Below are 20,495 nucleotides of genomic sequence, written 5' to 3'. Positions count from 1 at the left end.
AGGTTTTCGTCGTGGGCATTCCTTATCTAAAATAAAAACTGATCTTGATAATAATAAATATGTGGTTGGGGTGTTCTTGGACTTAAGGAGAGCTTTTGAAACTATTGATAGGGACATATTATTACAAAAATTAAAGAACTATGGCTTTGCTGGTATTGTTTATAACTGGTTTGTTGACTATCTAAGTAATCGAAAACAGAGAGTAAGGTTTAATGGAAATGAGTCTACTGAACTAAATAACAATATAAGAGTACCTCAAGGAAGTGTTTTGGGACCTCTTCTATTTATATTGTATATGAATGATATTGGGCTTTTTGCAAATTGTGAATTTATAAACCTTTTTGCTGATGACACATTTTTGCACGTAGTCTTAACAGAGCAGTAGATAAAATTAATGGGGTATTGTTACAGATATCATTATATTTAAATATTAATAAGTTAAAGTTAAATGTGGCGAAAACTAAAGCAATAATATTTACATCTAAGTATAAATATCGGAAAATTGTGGATATTAGTCCTCAATTATTAATTAACAATGAACAAATTGAATTTGTAACATGTATGAAATATTTGGGTCTGCAACTTGATAATTTGCTTAACTTTAAAACTCATTGTGATTACATTGAAAAGAAAATTGCAAAAAAATATTCTTTTTTAGTAGAATATCAGGAAGTCTATCTTATCAATCTAAATTAATGGTTTATAATACTATCATTCAACCACATTTTGACTTTTGTGCCTCAGTACAGTATTTATTTAATATAAACCAGACTAAAAGACTTCAGAAACTTCAGAATCGGGGCATGAGGGTGATATTAAATGCACACCGCCTTACACCAATATCCTTTATGCTCAACACTCTAAATTGGTTTTCTGTTGAGAGAAGGTTTTGCTTTCTTTCTATGATTTTTATATATAGGATTGTAAATAATTTAGCGCCACCTTATTTCAAACAGTTCATTACTTTTAATAGAAATGTCCATGATTACCCTACAAGAAATAGTGATGATATTTTTATTCCAATAGCAAATTTTAGAAGTACCATGAATTCTTTGTTTTTTAAGGGTTTTCAAAAATATAATAGTCTTCCTCGAGAAATAAAGGAATCACAATCTCTTGATCGGTTTAAAACTGTTCTAAAGAATTATATGAATAATATAAATTAGTTTGAATAATATAAATTAATTTGGAAATTGGCGAATTAGGGCAATAAACTAATGTGGTTGGTGGAAATTCATTTATTTGTTTGTTTTTCTTTCAAGAGGGTGAAATTGTGCTTATTATTGTTTTTTATTTTTTTTTTTTTGCTGTTACCTAGTTAAGTTACTTATTTAGTATAGTTTTGTTTTTATGTATATTAGATGTACCTACTTCATAAAGATATATTTCATTTCATTTCATTTTTTGTATATCTAATTATAATTAATTTTTTTGGCACAAGTGGTGTGTAACCACCAAAGAAAAATCAGGGACTAATTGTAGGATATCCTGGGTCAGTTCATGACCGCAGGGACTTCCCAAGAAGCAACAAGAAGAAAAATAGATATCTAATTGAGCATAGTTTTGGTATTATGAAGCAGAAATCCACATAATTGTATAACGTCAAAATTAAGAATATTTAAGATATTGTTCATTTAATCCGAGCTTGTGCAGTTCTGCATAATATATGCATAGATAAGCAATTGCTAGAAGGTGAAATACACAAATTAGAGAACAAATTGTTATTGAAGCTGATCAGGATGATAGAAATGGCGTTATGAGAAAGAATGCAATAATGAATTTGTTGCCTTTTATACTATAATAAGTTTAAAATATAAATAAAATTTGAAACAAATATCTATATATTTTTATTTAAAATAAAACAAAGGTCTTTTTTAACATTACTTATTCATTACATTAATATTTCTTGACACTTAAAAGTATGCACAAATAACAAAACTAAATAATTTAAAGCAAACAAATAAACATTACTCTCTATTTCAGGTACGTATATTATCTGATATCACAGTACATATAGAAATTAAAAAAAAAAAACAAAAGTAGATAAATTTAAAGTAAATAACAAACAAAAAGTTTAAATTTCTAAAGAAAACTCAAAAAAAAACTTCAAAACTAGAAAAAAAAATAACAAGAGCTAGGTACTAAAATGAATGGTATCAATATTAATATTATTTTTTAAATGTTGCTTCAACAGTTGGTTCCTCTCTTGAAGTAAATAATTTTTTCTTTTTTTTTCTGCAGATTTCTTTTCTTCTATTTCTCGCCTTTTTTGTAATATTACTTTTGAGTTTCCTATTTGGGAACTTTTGAGTGAGTTTGTTCTTTACTAAACTTTGTGGCAGACTACTGGGAATCTCAATACCTAAAATTACATTAACACTGCTATAATGTACTTAAATTCAAATATACAGAGAATTTAAAAGTACCGTCAAATGGGGTAAAGTGGATAAAAAATTTAGGTTTTTTAAAAATATTTCGGTAAAGACGTACACAAATCTTTGGAGCACTAATATTTAGAATCTTTAGTACCTTCCCTTTAATATTGCCAAATTTTAACTTTTTTTTGTTTATAATTTTTAAACTATGAATGTTAAAATGTTGATCCACTTGTAATACCTCACATGTAAATTTTCACGTAAAATTCATTTTAAAAATGTGTGAGGTAAAGTGGATAACTAAATGTCGTTTTAAAAATTAGTTTTCCAAAAAAAATTTGGTAAAAAAGAAATAAAACAAACTTTATAGGGTTTTAAACTGTTGATTAAATACAAAACAAACTTTTTAGTCTTAATAGAAAAGTTAATGGCTAATAAACTTTAAACCGTAAAAAACAAAAGATTTAAATAAAATAAATTAAATTAAAAAAATTAACTCAAAATAAATAAAAATAAATAATCAAAATTAAACATAAACCCAACAAAATTATTGTACTGAAGAGAAATCCGCATTCAAAAATAAATGTTTTCCACGTTTGACACTGCTTAAAGTTAACTTTTGCACAATTTGTTCCCTATTGACAGTTGTTATGTCAGCAACAACAGGGTAAACAAAAAATATGTTTTTTTTGCTGTTTTGTTTTTTGAATGCATTTATGACAAACTCATTTTTTCCAACCAAAATTTCTATTTTGCCAACAAATTTTCTGTCACGTTTATTTGTAAAAAAATTCACTATTACGTAATCACCGATTTCTAAATTTTTTCAAAAGATTAAAGCACGGTAGGTCAATTTCACTCACATCACCATTATTTTCTTTATCCTCTTCTCCGTCAGAGTATGAGTTTGCTTTCAATGGGCTTTCAGGATTTTTCAGGATGTTGTCTTCGTCTGTTTCGTCTTCCAAGGACCTGATAATATCTCTGGTTAGATGCTTTTACCTGCAGGAACCGCAATTTTTTTTGGAACCCGCGTTTTTGGATACCATCCTTGGGTCCTGCTTTGTAAGAATCTAAGTGATTTACAAGGGCATCGGACCAGGCTTTTTCCATAGGATCTTCCATAGGGACATTTCCGCCTACATTTCTAGGAATTTTGCAAAGAACAGCGTTGGGGTTAAACGGAATTATTCCACACGCCCTAAATCCTGAAATCGAATTTTTTCAGAATTCACACCAACTTTCTCGATTGCCTCTTTTAAAAGCCTTGGAAACACGGTCTTTGGAATAACCCCCCGGTTTTTCTGCTTCCATGCCTCCAATACATTTCGCCATGCAGCCTTCAGGGGCCGAAAATAGGCCACATCAAGTGGCTGGAATTTGGGGGCAATAATACAAAATAAATGTCATTGGATTCGCATGCTTGAATAACGCTAGGAGTTAGATGGCTACTCAAATTATCGCCTATTAACATTTTAGGCCCAACCAAATTTTTTGTGTGGGGGATAAGAATATTGAGGAACCAATCTTCAAATATTGCAGAATCGAACCATCCACTGGTGGTTCTGCTGTATCTGCTTCCTGGATAGCCGCCTTCTGACCACCCAGGGTAAAGATGCTTGGCTTTATAAACTATGTATGGGAGCAATAATGCTCCACTTCCCGATATCGCAAACATTACGCTGGTGCTTGTTTTAGACGTATCTATTATCCTATGTGCATGTTTTACCCCGCGTTTTACGATAACCCTTACTGAGCCAGGGTCATCGACAAAATTGCTTTCATCATAATTTATGACGTTACAGGGTGGTACATTTTCCAAAGTTTTTTGAAGCTCAGAAAAATAATTATTAAGCATCTCATAGTCGACGGATGCTCTAACTCTTTTAGTGTTTTCAGCCAATTTTATTGTTAGATTAGGGTTTCTTACCATAAATGCCCTGAACCAATCCAAACCCGGTAAATTATCTGTAAATCTTTTCTCTCGGCACCCCAGATTATTTAGATATTGCTGAACAATTAATCTTATGTCGGTTGCTTTTAATGGAAACCCCCAGTTTGCATAAATTAGTAAGCCATCAACTAGTATATTTTCCTCAGCCTTTGGCAAAACTGGCTGTCTGCCATATTTTAAAGGATGCTTACCATGAACCCGGTTGAACAAGGTTGTGTATGGTACGCCATATTGTTCTGCAGCTTCCCGGACATTTAATATTCTTTTGTTGACCGCCGCCACTGCCCTTATTAGAAATATTTCATTGTAATTTTTTTTGCCGGTTGGCACAATTTTCTTCTTATATACTCTTGGCATATTTATGAAAACAACAATAACATGAATAACAAAACATATTCCAATCTAATGTCTAATTTCTTTCAAAATTCTGTGATCCACTTTACCCTACAAAGTTGATATTTTTTATAATTCCGCGAAAAAATAATAGTGTAATTTTTTCTTTGTAAACTCGCACTGAATATTGTGATCTACGTACAGTACATAATTACCTCAAATAGCCAAAAAATTCGTGTGGTGTATACTTTCCTTACTGCACGTCAATCTTTTCAACCAACAACAACTTTACTGCAAACACGAACTGAAACAAAACTGCAATAGCGAACGCTACCAGCCTCAAACATGCCATCCACTAGACTAAATATTCGCCTCGCGCAGTTGTGTAAACTTGTATAAAGTCGCGGTGCGGCAGCACTGTCGTACCGTGACGTTGAAGGTCGATCAACGAGTTCGGACTGTTAAAGCTAACTTTACCCCAAAGTGTTCACTTTACCCCATTTGACGGTATAGCCCTTTAAGAAATTTATTGGTGGCATAAAAATGAAAAAAAAATGTTCTAAATAATATCAGCGATTTTTTTTAAAGGGTATATCGAGAAATATATTATTTTTTAGCTATTGGTGTCTCTTTGAATAGGCACTCTGAATGCATAGTTTTCACAATATTTTTTGGGGAATCAAACTGAATTAACAATTGGCAAGACCAAATAATTTGGCAGAATATATTTGTTGCTTAATATGAGATTAAGGCAAAAAAATCTTAAAATATTGTCTTATATGTCATAGTGTGACTATATTACCTTGTAAATCAGCTTTAAGTGGGTCGTCATTTTCTGTGTTTTCTTCAACAGTTTTAGGGTGGGAAACTGTTTCACTTGAAAGCAAAATTATTGGATTGATATTTTTTCCTATGTCCCAGGATTGCTTCCATAACATCGGCATATTCAAAATCCTGTCTTCCCCTGCCTGTCTGCCTGTTGTTGCCAACAAATTTTTTATACCCTTTCCAGTACCTTCCACCTATTCTCACAGTATTCAGCTATGACATTAATTTGTTTAATTTTCCAATTTTTTTTGCATTAATTTTCCAGCTATGACATTAACTTTTTTCTGAGCTCTTTAGCAATCTCCTCATATATTTTTTTTAAAGCTTTTAATACTGAAAGAGCCAACCACAGATTTATATTTTTTATATATTTCCAAAAACAAAGTGTTTTGATGGTTCCACCTGAATGGGGTGGCCAGAAGTCGATGGGGCAGAGCCAGACGCATTAAATTGTAAGAAGTGGGATAACTCTAAAAAACAATTTATATAAGACATTTTACCCATAAAGTAATCTAATTATTGTTGGTAACAGTTTACAAAGCGGTTTTCTGCTATTTTATTATTATAAGAAAATGTCTCTGTATATGCCTGTTCTAATATCTTTAAACATAAAACTGTCGGCACTGCTTTAAAAACAGGTGTAACAAGTCTTTTTAGCCTAGAAGTTTTAAACTTATGGGATCTGGGAGTAAATAGGGATGCTGGTTGGGGTAAATAACCTATAAAATAGAGTGAGACAGCAACTGTATTACATACCTAAATATAAAAGGTAGCCAAAGGACATTTTTGAACAAAATAAACCCAACCCAACATTTCCTTTGAATGCCTTAAGTTTGTTGTTTTGGGAATTTGAAGAAAAAAGTTTTTTTTTAGGTATATTCGTATTTTCACCAACAGATTATTAATCCCTATAATCAGTACAAAATTCATAAAAAGCTGAAAACCGTTTTGTAAACAATTACCTTATTGGTTTACTAGCTCTGATTTTATACCCAGAGCTTAAAACAAAAAAAGCTCATCGAGATAAAACACCTTCTTACCTTCTTCATAATTCACATTAGCCATTTTTTTTTTTGCTTTAAATCTTCACTGTTAAAATTTAAAAAAAAAACTCCTTCCTAAACAAAACAATCGAAAAACATAACCTATACTAACCCAAACAAAATTAGAGTTGACAGTCCGTGGATCGTTCGCGTTTGAAATAAATTCCGAACCGGTTATGAATCACGCATGCGCATATGCTTAAAAGGATGAAGAGTTCCTGACTGATCCGGGATGCGTTCAGAATTGTCACCGCGAACAAAGCTAATAGTACAATAAATCTGACATATAAAAAGGAAAATCTCAAAAAATTCCCAAAGTTTTTATATTTTGGCTACCATTTGTGGTTCATGTGAAAAGCCTAAAGTAAAAAGGAGGGTTCTCCACCATTGTAGGACTCTCTATTGTTAGGACTCATCTTAAAAAAAACGTTAAATATTCCTATAATAATAAATACTCTAATTCTTAATTATCTACAATTAACTCCATAGACGCGTAGCTGTACAGGATCTGTCCCCATATATTGACCCTTCCCTCTACAGAGCTTAGGTAAAAAGTACAAAAAAAATGATACAAAACTTTTGGAGTTTTACTTAAAATTTTTGAATCCGATATCAAAAAATTGTTTTCAATTTTAGAAATGTCAAATTTTGATAGATGGTAAGTTTTTTCTTATGGAACATCCTGTATATGATTTAATAATTAAAAAGAGAGGAATTTTCTGATTTTAAATATACAGGGTGTAACATAAGTGATGACTTTAATTTTAAGGAGTGATTCCTTGTCATATTTTAAGTAAAAAAGTTCTTATAAACATATGTCCGGAAATGCTTCGTTTTCGAGATACAGAGTATTAAACTTTTTTTTTAAATCGATTTTTTATTAATATCTCATAAACGCATTTACCGAATTTGTTAAAATCTTTACATTTTGTTAGTCACTTTATAAGGTACCTTTTGGAATTCTCACATCTGGCCTAGAAATGTCAGGGGCGTGCCCACGGGCTAAGTCAAATAATTTTTTTGTAAAAAAAATATCGCCCGGTACATTTTTTGTAAGTATGATATTTCTTACAAAAAAAGTTTCATTTTTAGATGTCTCTTAAATTTTTTGCGTATAACATAGAATTTTTTGTTTCGTTTAGAAATAAATAATTAAAAATCATATCTCAGCACGTCTCGGGCCTCCATAAAAAAAAATTAAATGCTTTAAAACTAACTGACAAATTACCAGCATGTTTATTATTTAACAACTAAGAAGAAACCTTAAATAATTTTTTTTGCAAAACGCATACTTGACCGAAAACAAAAATTAATAAGATGCTATTTTTGATGTTTAAATTTTAATGCAATGGCGTCGCAAATGGTTACCTATTTAAAATTTATTTGTTGTTTGTGTACCCCACCATTTTTTTTTGTGCGAGATATTTGTACAAATTTAAGCAATTAAAAATACGATCGATTAATTTTTGTGAAAAATAATAAAAACTTACTTTAGTTTTAAATATCATCAAAATGTTATTAAATCAACTGCTCGAAATGAGAACCACGACTGTCAATACAAGCACGGAATCTTCTTCCCATCGACTGGCGCACACGTTCGAAAATTCCTGGTGTGTTGCGTATGACATTAGAAGAGTTTACAATCCGGTTTCACAAATCGTTTTCGTCCACAACTGGCGTCGCATAAACAAGGGATTTCAGATATCCCCAAAAGAAATAGTCCAAAGGATTCAGGTCTGGAGATCGTGCTGGCCATAGCTGAGGTCCCCACCGACCTATCCATTGCTGAGCAAAAGTATCATTTAGATTGTTTCGAGCGACAAGACTAAAATGAGCAGGTGCACCGTCGTGCATAAACCACATGGTATTTCTTGTTGCTAGTGGTACGTCTTCTAATAAATCTGGCAATATTTCTTCTAAAAATTGTCTGTAAGTATCACCATTCAGCCTAGGAGGGAGAAAGTGCGGTCCGATAAGATGATCACCGATAATTCCGGCCCAAACATTCACGGAAAACTGCTGTTGAAATCCACCTTCTCCAATGGCATGGGGATTTTCAAAGTCCCAAAGATGGTTATTGTGGAAGTTTCTGATGGCTTCCCGTAAAAAACAGGCCTCATCTGTGAAAAGAATTTAAGCCGTAAAATTTGGATTCTGGGCAGTTTTTTGAAGAAACCACTGGCAAAACTCTAATCGTGCAGGAAAATCTGTTGGCAACAGTGCTTACACCAGCTGAATGTGGAATGGATAAAGTAAATTTGTGTGCAAAACCCTTCAATCACTTTCGTGGCTGATGTTAAACTGTAACGATAATCTTCGCGTGCTAGTTGACGGATAATAATAATAATAATAATAAATCATTTTATTGTTCCATAACATTTACATAGTTTATAATATTTACATACATATAATACTGGAACAAAAGGCTTTTTATTCAGCATTCCTCCCAAGGAAGGGGCTGTTAAAGCCCATGCATTGCTATACACTTTTCATTATAGCACTCAAATAACCTTCACAATAATTCCTCAATTTTTGCCAGTAACCCAATTATATATAAAGTAGGCAAAAAGACCTACATTAAACCAAACTAACAATGTGGACGAATAATAATAATATTATTATCTACATCTACCCTAGATCTGCTAAACTCAATGATAAAAATCTAAATTTGCTAAAGGAGTTGCTGCCTGATTTTATTTTTTAAATACACAACAGAAAAATTAAATGTATTAATTTTGAATTTATTAAGGGTGGAGGCTATGTTATATGAAAATCCCTTTTTGAAAGACTCTTTATTGTGTCTTGGGATTGTAAAAATATGTTTTCTTCGTATATTAAGATTATGGATATCCGTACGGTATACTACTTTCTTATTAAGATAAATAGGACATTTATATTTAACAATGTTATAAAAAAAGCAAGCCGAGTGCAATATTCTTCTATTGTACATAGAAAGCCAATTAAGTTCCCTGAGCTTATGTGATACACGCTGCCTTCGTCTAATGCCGCATATAAATCGTATACAAAAGTTTTGTACTTTCTGCACTCTTTTAGCCTGAGTTGTGTCCAAATAGGGCCCATAAACGCTATCAGCAAAATTAAAATGTGACAACACAAGTGCTTCACACAATTCTATTTTTGTTTTCCTTTCTAAAGAATGTCGGTGGGGAAAAAGGGATTTCAGGGCTGAGTAAGATTTTTTAATACATGAAGTTATATGTTCATCAAATTTAAGTTTATTATCAATCATTAAACCTAGGTTCCTTGAAGAGTTTCTAAAAGAGATATTACACTGCCCAATAGTGAGTCTTAATTTATTATAAATTATTTCTCGAAGTCTTTCACTGCAGAAAAGTAAAGCCACTGACTTTTGTGGATTTAATTTTAATAAATGATCTTCCGATAGTGCGTTAAGAGTTTTAAGATCTATGTTTAGTCTAAAATTTGCCTCTACAGCATCCTCCGGCTTAAACGAGTATATTAATTGTGTGTCATCGGCGTAAAAATGATATTTACAAAACTTTAAGGATGCTATAAAATTAGACGTATAAATGGTAAAAAGAAGAGGGCCCAAGACACTTCCCTGAGGAACACCAGCAAAAATAGACATAAGTTTGGAAAATGTACTATCAAGCGTTACTCTTTGCGTCCTTTTACTTAAAAACGACTTAATCAAAGCTTGGGCATTAACACCAAAACCACAATAAGATAATATGGCTAGTAAAATATCATAATTTAGCATATCAAAAGCACGAGAATAATCCAGGAGCACCAATACGCTTGCCTTACTCTCGTCTTGTGCACCAGTAAGTTGATCCGTAACATCCGCAAGTGCTGTCGTACAGCTGTGACCACGGCGAAATCCTGATTGTTTTTCTGGCAAAAGGTTGTTGGACCACACGAAGCCTGAAATTTGGGACGCCATAACCTTTTCCAGAATTTTAGACATAGATGGTAAAATAGAAATGGATCTAAGTTGACTATAGGTCTTAGGATTACTCACTTTAGGAAGCGGAACCACTATAGTAGATTTTCAATCACTTAGAAAAACTGAATCTCGTAAACAACAATTTATTAAGTGGGTCAGGTAAGGTATAACAAAGGGGCAGCATAATCGTCGTGGATCGTCTTCCACTGCTTGCAGAATTGCTTCCTCTAGTTGTGGCGTCATTATTACCCTCGGTCTACCAACGCGCTCAGCATGAGCATTGACAGATCCAGTCTCGCACAGACGGGCATGGAGTCTTATGAAAGTTCTTTCTGCTGGAATTGGTCTATCGGGAAAGCGTTCATGATAAATTCGACGGGCTTCTGCACCATTTCCATCTGCAAGGCCATAAATGAAATGCATTTGAGCTAATTCGGCGTTATTCATAGTTATCTGCACAGTAAAACATATTCAACTAATAGTACCCAGTACCCGGTAAATGTTAATGTAAGACATAGGAATGTTCTTATCAGAGAAATTTTTATACATACCTGCATAAGTTTTTAAAATTTATTTCTAAACGAAGCAAGATACGAACAAAAATTAAGAGACAAAAAAGTTTCATTTTTAGATGCTTTATTTAAAAAATATATATATATTTTGTAATTATCATACTTACAAAAAATGTACCGGGCGATATTTTTTTACAAAAAAATCATCCGACTTAGCCCGTGGGCACGCCCCTGAAATTTCTAGGCCAGATGTGAGAATTCCAAAAGGTACCTTATAAAGTGACTAACAAAATGTAAAGATTTCAACAAATTCGGTAAATGCGTTTATGAGATATTAATAAAAAATCGATTTAAAAAAAAGTTTAACACCCTGTATCTCGAAAACGTTTCCGGACTATATGAACTTTTTTACTTAAAAAATGGCAAGAAATCACCTCTTAAAATTTATTTAACCACTTTTAATGCGAACCGTTTTGGAAATATCGGGAGCCAAACCTAAAAAAATGTAATATGAAAGATCTTGGTAGGCGGTGCAATGTTATTGTTTGACATTTACTAGAAAACATAATTCTATTATAAATTTTATTTAGCTAAATCATAAACAATTTATAATTAATATGATAATATATAATTAATTATTCATTTAAATAAATTATTTAATATATAATTAAATTTTCAATTGAACAAGATTATATAAATTGTATTAATACTGGTGGTCGTCATATAAAGCAGTTATAATTATTTGGATTTAATTTAAAGTTAAACAATTATTAAAATAATGTATTTTTGTCAAAAAAAATTAAATATTGCTTAAAAAATATTAAATTTTAAGGTTTGTTATTTCTACTTAATTCATTTATCTTAAAAAACGGCATAATGATAATGTCTTTGTTTACTTTTCACCTAACCCCTATAAAGGGGGGGTACAATATATGGGCAAACCCTGTACAACCAACTGCGAAAAAAAAAACACAAAAAAACAGTGAAACTTATATCGAATTTCTTTTCTACGACGTAAACTTATTGAGATACAGCGGTACAAACGTGATATGTTGCTCTGCGTGTATATTGCTATGAGCGCCGTTGCCGCACTCATTTTCAGAGTTGAATGACACGAACAACATGTAATGGAAATTATTGACACGAAATATCAAATATCATCAAAATGTAACATTTCAAAGAATGATAGCTCTACATTTTTTAATATTAAAACAATAAGTCCCTGATAGAAGTCAAACTTAGATAATAAAATCGCAAAATACAATTGCATTTTTTGTTCTCGTTGGGATGAAAGTCTTTGTTGTGAGATCAAAATCTTTTCATCTTTTTGCATGATATAAAAATTATCATCAGTTAAGTTCTATGTAACGGTATCCTACATGACATTCAACGCTGGTTTGGATATTGATTGGAGATTGACATATGTTTATTACGTCTTGAAAACAATATTTCATTTCGAGAAATCTAGCGAATTTTTTTTTCATATTTCTCATCTGTCTGTATGGATAGTTTTAAATAGTTCAATTTTTTAAACTTTTTTGTTCCCTGATTTTTTTTTGTAATTTTCATTCGAAATGTTACTGAAGAATTTTCTTGTAAACTAAAACACTCTTCAGGTAAGTTACATTGTTTAAAGGATCATTTTCCACATTTAATGCACCTTGACTGAAGAACGGTAAATCGTAGGCAAAAATTCAATATTAGTTTTGTAAGTTTTTTGTCTTATTAATTTTTTAAATTTCGCGGACAGTAAAACCAAAAATATCGCCGACAGTAAAAAGAAAAAAGCTCATTTTTTCATCAGAGAAATGAATTCTCTACATTTTTATTATGTAATTTTTTTGGTAGGATTTACCGCTTAGCCAGAAAATCAAATCCAAAAATATTTTAAGTATTCCAAAAAACGACAGGAGTTCCCTCCTCTTTGATTTTACGCTTTTCACATGAACCACAAACGATAGCCAACATATGAAAACTTCGTGCTAGTAAGTTTATACGTAGAACTTATTAACAATTTAGCATTTCTGGTTGGTTTGTGTATATTGTGCTGTTTGTGATTAAATGCAAAAAAACATAAGTAAAAACGAATTTAAAAGGTTTTTTTTTCACTGTTTTTAAATAAATATCAAATCTAACGAGGTAAAATGATAGACCTAGAATATTTTATTGAATTTTAATTCTTTGTTTATTTTAAGATTTTATTGTGTGTTAAGTTTTACTTGGCTTATCTTGGATCAGTAATTTGAATAAAAATTAAATAGTTATTTGAACAGAGATTTAAGTCTTTAATTATTTATTTATGTTCTAAAATATTTATTTTGTCCCGCAACACAACTGATGCCTATAATACCTAAAATATTTTGTAGATTAGCTTACTTTAAGAATTAAGTTATAGCATAAGTACAGGGTGGCCAAATAAGAATGCGAGGTACTGTATCTCGGAACGTACTAATCGAAACGGCCGAAAACAAAACCTGGAGAAGATTTTTAAGTTTCTAAAATGACCGCTAGGGAGCGTAATTGCGATCTTGAATCTAAAAAAGTAAAATTTGTGTGAATTTCGATATATTAACCTAACAAAGAAATACTTGGCTTTTAAAGTAGAGGACAATCTGAAACTTTTTTGTTGGACAGTTTTTGCTGTAATTGTGAAAATAAAGTGGTGAGGACCGAGTATTCAAAGGTTTCCGTAGTCGACTTTAACACAATTGTGTTCTGGAAAGAGAGTTATTCTTGGGCCTTAACTGCTTTAATATTTAGTATAGGTTTTGTTAGTTTGACCGTCGTGATGTCGCCGCCAGAGAGCTTTTTTGAACATCTCAAAAAAATTAAATGCTAGTGTATGATTTTTTTTTCATGAAAAAGTAGCTAAATGATGCCTAAAGAGGCTCGCGAAAACCGCATCTCGATATCTTATTCCTAACCTAAAATTTAGACCAAAGAAAATTTTATACGGAAATCCTATTATTAGCGGGGCATGGAAGCCATGGAAATTTAAAAAAAAACAATTTTTAAACAAAACATAAAAATACTTCAAATTACCAATAGTTGCGGTTACCTTTATAGGATTTTTATAGTAATAATGCGTTTTATGAACGATGTAGCTGTGGATTTGCTTGCGATTTACTTTGAATGTCTTTAGAATGCCGCAGTAGCAAAAAAGAGTTTATGCAGCTCGATATCCTTGCTATGTGAGAGTTTTCCTCCGATTAGTGGCTAACTTACGAGCCAATGGTAATTTTCGGCCTACATTTCAACATTGACGAAAAACACAAAGTCACGGTCTTACAACATATAATAAAACGGGCTACACGTGTTTCGCTCTAGTTAGAGCATTATCAGGCCTAAAATTAAAAAAATTAAAAATACCAATGTCAGTGATACCAAATCAGCGTTTGCGAACCATTTGCTGGCCTCTACTCATAATTTTTCTTCGGGGGTGGGAGCTGAAATGCTTCATGAATGCCCTAAAGGTAAGAAGCTTGACCTTCTGGAGAAAATGGAAATTACAAAAGCTAAAAGGAATCCTGTTCTCGTGTGTGTGAATGACGTGTTCACTTTTCAACCTAACTTAATTTTTAACAATTTAATTTAGCTAAGTATTTTTTTAACATTTTCCTTTTAGTCACTTTCTTCAACTTACATTGGCTAACGTGTTAAGTTTTTTTAGCATTAGGTCCGTATAGTCGATAGGTTTTACACTTATACTTCTAACCTTGTGGGTTCGATTCTCGATGAGTCTATGTTTTTGAGTTCCACTTTTTTATTTTTTTTATTTTTTGCTTTGTACAGTTATAACCTAAAAATTATTGTTTATTTATGTACTGTGAAGTGTGTGGATGGCTTCTAAAGGTTTTTTATTGTTTTATGTAAGTTTTTAGTTTTGTTTAAGTAATATTTTTATTTTAGGCCTGATGATGCTCTAACTAGAGCGAAACACGTGTAGTCCGTTTTATTACATGTTGTGAGACCTTGACTTTGTGTTTTTCTTTGTTTTTCGTTAATTTTGTATGTTGGTATCTTAGAGAATAATGGATGAGATTTTTGGACTACATTTCAACGGCAACGAATACGTACTGGGATACAATCAAGGAAATCCTCATGTTTAAGCACAAGAACATTATCCTTTGAGTTTGGCATATCAAATATTACGAGGCATGTCCAGAAAATAAGTGTACTAAATTTTTATAGGTTATAATTTTTTTTATTTGAACAAAAAAAATATCTGTTTACATTAGTACATATCTAAACTATTTTTCGACATAGTCACCATTCCTCTCAATGCAGGTGGTGTACCGGGGTATCAGTTTTTTGATGCCCTCCTCGAAGTAGTTTCTCGCCAATCCCTTCGTCCACTTCTCCACCTCCTCCTTCACCTCCTGGTCGGTTGAAAACTTTTTTCCACCCATGTGCAGCTTCAGGGAGGTAAAGAGGTAGTAATCTGACGGTGCTAGGTCAGGGGAATGCCAGGATGGTCCAGGACATTCCATTTAAACGAGGCGAGCAGGTTTTTCGTGGCGTTAGCTGTGTGTGGTCTGGCATTGTCGTGCAGCAGGCAGACTCCGTTTGTCAGCATGCCTCTCCTCTTGTTCTGAATTGCCCTCCGTAATTTTCTTAGGGTCTGACAGTATCTTGCAGCGTTGATGGTCTCCCCTTGAGGCAAATATTCAATAAGAATTATGCCTTGACAGTCCCAAAACACGGATGCCATGATTTTCTTGGATGAAATTGTCGTTTTGAACTTTTTGGCAGAGGGTGAAGAGGTGTGACGCCATTGTTGAGACTGCCTTTTGGTTTCTGGTGTGTAGTGGGCAACCCAAGTTTCATCTCCAGTAACGATGGAGCGGAGAAATTCATCGCCATGCAGTGTGTAGCGTCTCAAAAACTCTTGCCCGGACTCAACTCTATTCAATTTGTGTTGGTCTGTCAGCTGTTTTGGGACCCACCTCGCCGACAGTTTCCGATATCCGAGGGTTTCTGTGATGATTTCGTGTACCAGAGATCTCGAGGTTTGTGGAAACATTGCAGAAAATTCATCCACGGTCAATCTGCGATCGTCACGGATCGCATTTTCGATTTTTCCCAAAATTTCTTCAGTCACAATTGAAGGCCTTCCGCTCCTCTGATCATCATGCACAGATGTACGACCATTTTTAAACTCGCGACACCACTTGAACGATTCATAGCTTTATCACCATATGCAGTTTGTACCTCATTACAAACCTCAACCGGAGTTAATCCCTTCCAAACGAGATAACGGATAACGCCGCGTATTTCACACTTGGCGGGAGATTGGATTGACATTTCTCACTAAACGTGTTGCTGCGTCTATAGTTCTCAACGTACTGACCTCGAAGCGGTCTTGTTGTGGAGGGGAGAAATCACGCTATGCGGCAGTGCAGCCAACATGTGGAAAAACAATTCCCTACCGCCGTGACAGGCTCAGTACACTTACTTTCTGGACATGCCTCGTATTCAAAATTCTTTCTACCGATGAAGCCACCTTTAATAGCTACAATAAAGCCGATATGCACAATATGCATTACTGGTCTCCGCATCGATTAGAAGTAATATATAGACAGAAAATCCGCATTGATTGCGTGAAGTTTAACACCAAAGTCGTTGGAGCCAATGTGTGGTGTGGTATACTAGGAGGCAAAATTATTGGGCCATACTTTCATAAATTAATGTTGGACATTTCTATATTTAAATAAATTCCTGGACCGGCGACAACGGGATTGAAGCTATTGGAAAATTTAGAAATGCAAAAACCAGCGGAAACAATGCACGATTTAGTCAGACCTTTTCCCTCTTATATTAGACCATCACAAGCAAAAAGTAATAAGCTAAATAAGAAACAGATAATACTGCACAGCAGATCTAAAAAAGACTGGTATTTCCTGAACAATTAAAACTTACGCGCATGCATGCATCAGGCGAGAACAACTTTTTTTGAACAAGCTACGTCGAAGTCTACCGGAAACCCAAGGTCCCAAAATTTTAACTTGTTTATATTTAGATAAAATATGTACAATGTTATTAATTATGAAACAAGGTAGACCCTCTACATTTTTATTTGTTTTAACAATTTTTGAATATTATTTTGAATTATAAGTATAACAATTTATATAATTAAATGTTTGATTTCTTTTTTCTGTTGGAGTCCTCTTCTTCTTCATCGACAGGAAGAGGATCATTCAAATACTTTAATACGTTGTGAAGTACAGCACAACTAATAATAACAGATGCAACTATGTCTAGTTTTACCCTAATCATATATTGTAAAATTAGAGACCTTGTCTTCAGTTGACCAAAGCACCAAGATTATGACACTTTCTTTCTTAAAGGGGGTGTTTGACACAATTTCTTTACGATTTTCGGGATTTCTGTATGGCGTCATTAGTTGACGCCTGATTCCATAATCAGAATCACCTAACACCATATTATTATGCCGCATATTATTCATTTGGACACAAATTGCAAAATGCTTTAGTATTCTAATTTTGTGGACTGACCCAGACCACTGAGCGTCTATGGAAGTGAATTGTTTTGCATTACACATTACATATACATTTATGCGAAAATATTTTCCCTGTTATACTATTCTTCTCCATGCTAAGATGGCTTCGGAATTCTTATATTTGTATAATAAATAGCACCAAATGCACAAGGAAACTGATACTTACCACTCTATTCTGTTATGCTCTGCAATGCTATTTAAAGGAAAAGATAACTAAATATATGATTTTTGAATTATTCTAATCGAAACAAATTTCACATTTTTATTCACTGTTGTTGAACGCCTTCCGCCTTTCCATGTTTAATTTGAAATCCAGAATCACTTAAAAATCGAAGAAATACCTACACTTTTTGTCTGGAATTTAATGCTCCTTTCCTTGTTTCTCGAGTGTATTTAAGGAAATTTTTAGCTAACCACTTCAGATAATTCTAGAAGATCGATATAAATTATGAGTCCTCAACTCGACACTCAGTTCGTTGAGAATAATATTTTCGACGTCTGATGTTCATAAATTGAGCCATTTTTTAACGTGTTGGATTAAAGTTCTACACAAAGCAAATTTTAATGCTGCATATTAGCTGGCTTGAAAAATTCATTTTTTAAATTATTTCTTAAAAATTGTAGTAAATGCTGTATTTATTTCACATCTAAATAAGCGTTTATTACAAAAAAAAAAACATACTTAATGCAAGCAGAAGAAACTTATAAGTTTAAGCTACAGATTCAATATTATTCACAAAAATGTTAGCTTTAGCTACAAAAAAGGTAATTTAAGTTTATATTACAATTTAATTCTCACTTTTCAATGTCCTTTGAGAATTAAGCAATAATTTTTCCACTCAAATAAATTTTTAAGATCCAAGGCTTTTAATAGAAATATTGGCATTTACCACAATAATGTAATGCGCTATTCTATAAAAATCTCTATTAATATCGGATTGTAACGGAATTTCTTAGTATAAAGCTCACATGTTGCGTTTTTTAATATGCCCAGGGGCATATTATGCTTAAAGCCCTATATTTTGTACAGCATATTTCTATATTTAGCATAGGTTAGCAATTATAATAGTTTGTGATTTCTGTGAGTATCTTTACATATTGTAAAATTATCAAATCAATGAATATAATGTAATGTAAATAGTATTGATTTGATAGCATTATCTTATTTGCACTCATATTATCTTTGCAGGTATACGGAAGGTGAAATTCACTTCAATCTTATGGCCGTATGTAGCGATCAAAAAATGCTTTACGAAAGACGTATGGAGGAGCTGCAGAAGAAAATGGAAACTGCTGGAGCCGCAGAAATTCCATCTCTACAAAATCGACTGACCACCATGAAACTTCTTATTGAAGAGGAGGAAAACAAACGACGCCAGTACAAAATTGAAAATATCAGACGAAAACACAACTACATCCCTTTGATTGTTGAAATTTTGAAATTGTTGGCAAAAGAGGGTAAATTAATGCCTTTGTATGAGGAAGCAAAAGAGAGGGCGTTAAAAAAACAGAAAGTTAATGCATAATTTACATGCATATATTATTGTAGATTCGTATTTTGCTGATTTCTTTTTTTTTGTTAATTGTAATTATTTAAGATTTAAATATATAGTGTGGTTTAATTATGGTTCTACAAGTAAAAAAAAAACAATAAAAGTATTTTATAAATCAAGGACTTAAAGGCATCTAGTTTTAAAGTTCACAAGTTTTTTGAAAAATATTTAAGAATGCACAAATATTTAAAACTATTAGAAAAAATTAAATACAATAATTAAATATTTTTTTACTAAATTTCATTATTTATCAGTTTATTTTTCTATTTCGAGTGGGCGGTTGTTGGTTATCCTTTCCCAGAGTCTTATTTAAAATTGATAGTCTCAACATTGATACTCAAAATATATTGAAACTGAATTTATACGTGTTTTAGTTTTACAGCCTACTTTTTATAATGTACATAATATAAGTCGATAGGGGCTTCTCGGCTAAAATATTTTCAAGATGTCGGCGCTTTCGGTTATATCGGAAGTAGGTGTCAACTCGTTATTTTAAATGAAACACCGTATTTACGAGTATTAAAACATTTTTGAATCCTACTTCAGAATCTGAATACTTTTTTGTGTATAATATCCTATATTTAAATCTAAATTTCTTTTTAAGTCAAAAATGACATTTGCAGACTACAATAATTATCATTTTTTCTGTAAGGAAATCTTTACCATCATGTCTTGTTATGGTTCCTTATAGAGGAGAACCATTTTTAATAGACTTTGTATAAAATTTAATTGTATTAAGCATTCAAAAGAAGTATCTTTGTATAAAAATGCATACTCCGAAAATTGTTGGTGTTTGTATTATTTGCAATGTAATATTTGTCATAAGAATACTATATAAAGTATATCAGTTGGTTATGATGGCGCGGCGTTAGAAAACAATCAGGTGAGGTAATAATGTCATAAGAACATAACTCTGAGTCATTAAGGAGAATCCACCCATGAAGAATTTCTACGTAAATGCGAGAAACGCCTAGAAGCTCAATGGCATCAATTTGATTTGCCTGGAGCATGAAATAAAGACAGTTGTTTATCACTAAACTGAATTATTTAAAAAGAAAGTAACCAAAATGCCCCTCTACACGAACCGTACTGGCAGACTCCCGCCAAAGAGAAAGAGAACTACTTAACCTAACATTTTATAAAAATATATGTGTCATAACATCATCCAACTGAAGATTACTTAGTTCATTTAATGTTAACAATACCAGTATTTATCTTTTCCCTAAAAATGAAATTATAAAATTTAGGATTTTTAGTAAGTTTCATCGCGCCCTAATTATATTCATAGATAGTTACACAAACAAGGCCATTTATAATCTTAAAGTTGTTTAAAATGTTTCTTAATCAATACCCGTCACTCACGAGACATAATATACTTCAGTTAACGAAAGGGCCACGTTACGCTGTTTTCGCGGCGACCATGAAACGCACAGTAAAACTCTGAAGACA

The 20,495-nt window shown here is 32.4% G+C and overlaps 1 protein-coding gene and 1 long non-coding RNA gene across 3 annotated transcripts in view; one reads left to right on the top strand and one right to left on the bottom strand.

Annotated features, from left to right (window-relative positions):
* The window catches only part of LOC126740234 (ubiquitin carboxyl-terminal hydrolase isozyme L5), a 53,430-nt gene extending 34,265 nt beyond the window's left edge, over positions 1-19,165 (top strand). For both annotated transcript variants that reach the window (XM_050446168.1, XM_050446167.1), the window contains one exon: positions 18,683-19,165. In XM_050446168.1, the coding sequence (XP_050302125.1) occupies positions 18,683-19,019 (337 nt within the window). In that variant the 3' untranslated portion in view covers positions 19,020-19,165. The remainder of the gene's footprint in view (positions 1-18,682) is intronic.
* Positions 1,980-6,776, bottom strand: LOC126740235 (uncharacterized). The gene is made up of 3 exons (XR_007661848.1): positions 6,531-6,776; positions 5,465-5,960; positions 1,980-2,362 (listed from the first exon to the last, which is right to left on the bottom strand). It is a non-coding gene; the product is annotated as an uncharacterized LOC126740235 (long non-coding RNA).
* Positions 19,166-20,495: the final 1,330 nt, after the last annotated feature.

Source organism: Anthonomus grandis, chromosome 9 (assembly GCF_022605725.1).
Source record: "Anthonomus grandis grandis chromosome 9, icAntGran1.3, whole genome shotgun sequence".
Classification (NCBI taxonomy): domain Eukaryota; kingdom Metazoa; phylum Arthropoda; class Insecta; order Coleoptera; family Curculionidae; genus Anthonomus; species Anthonomus grandis.
This window is presented reverse-complemented; position numbering and strand designations above follow the sequence as displayed.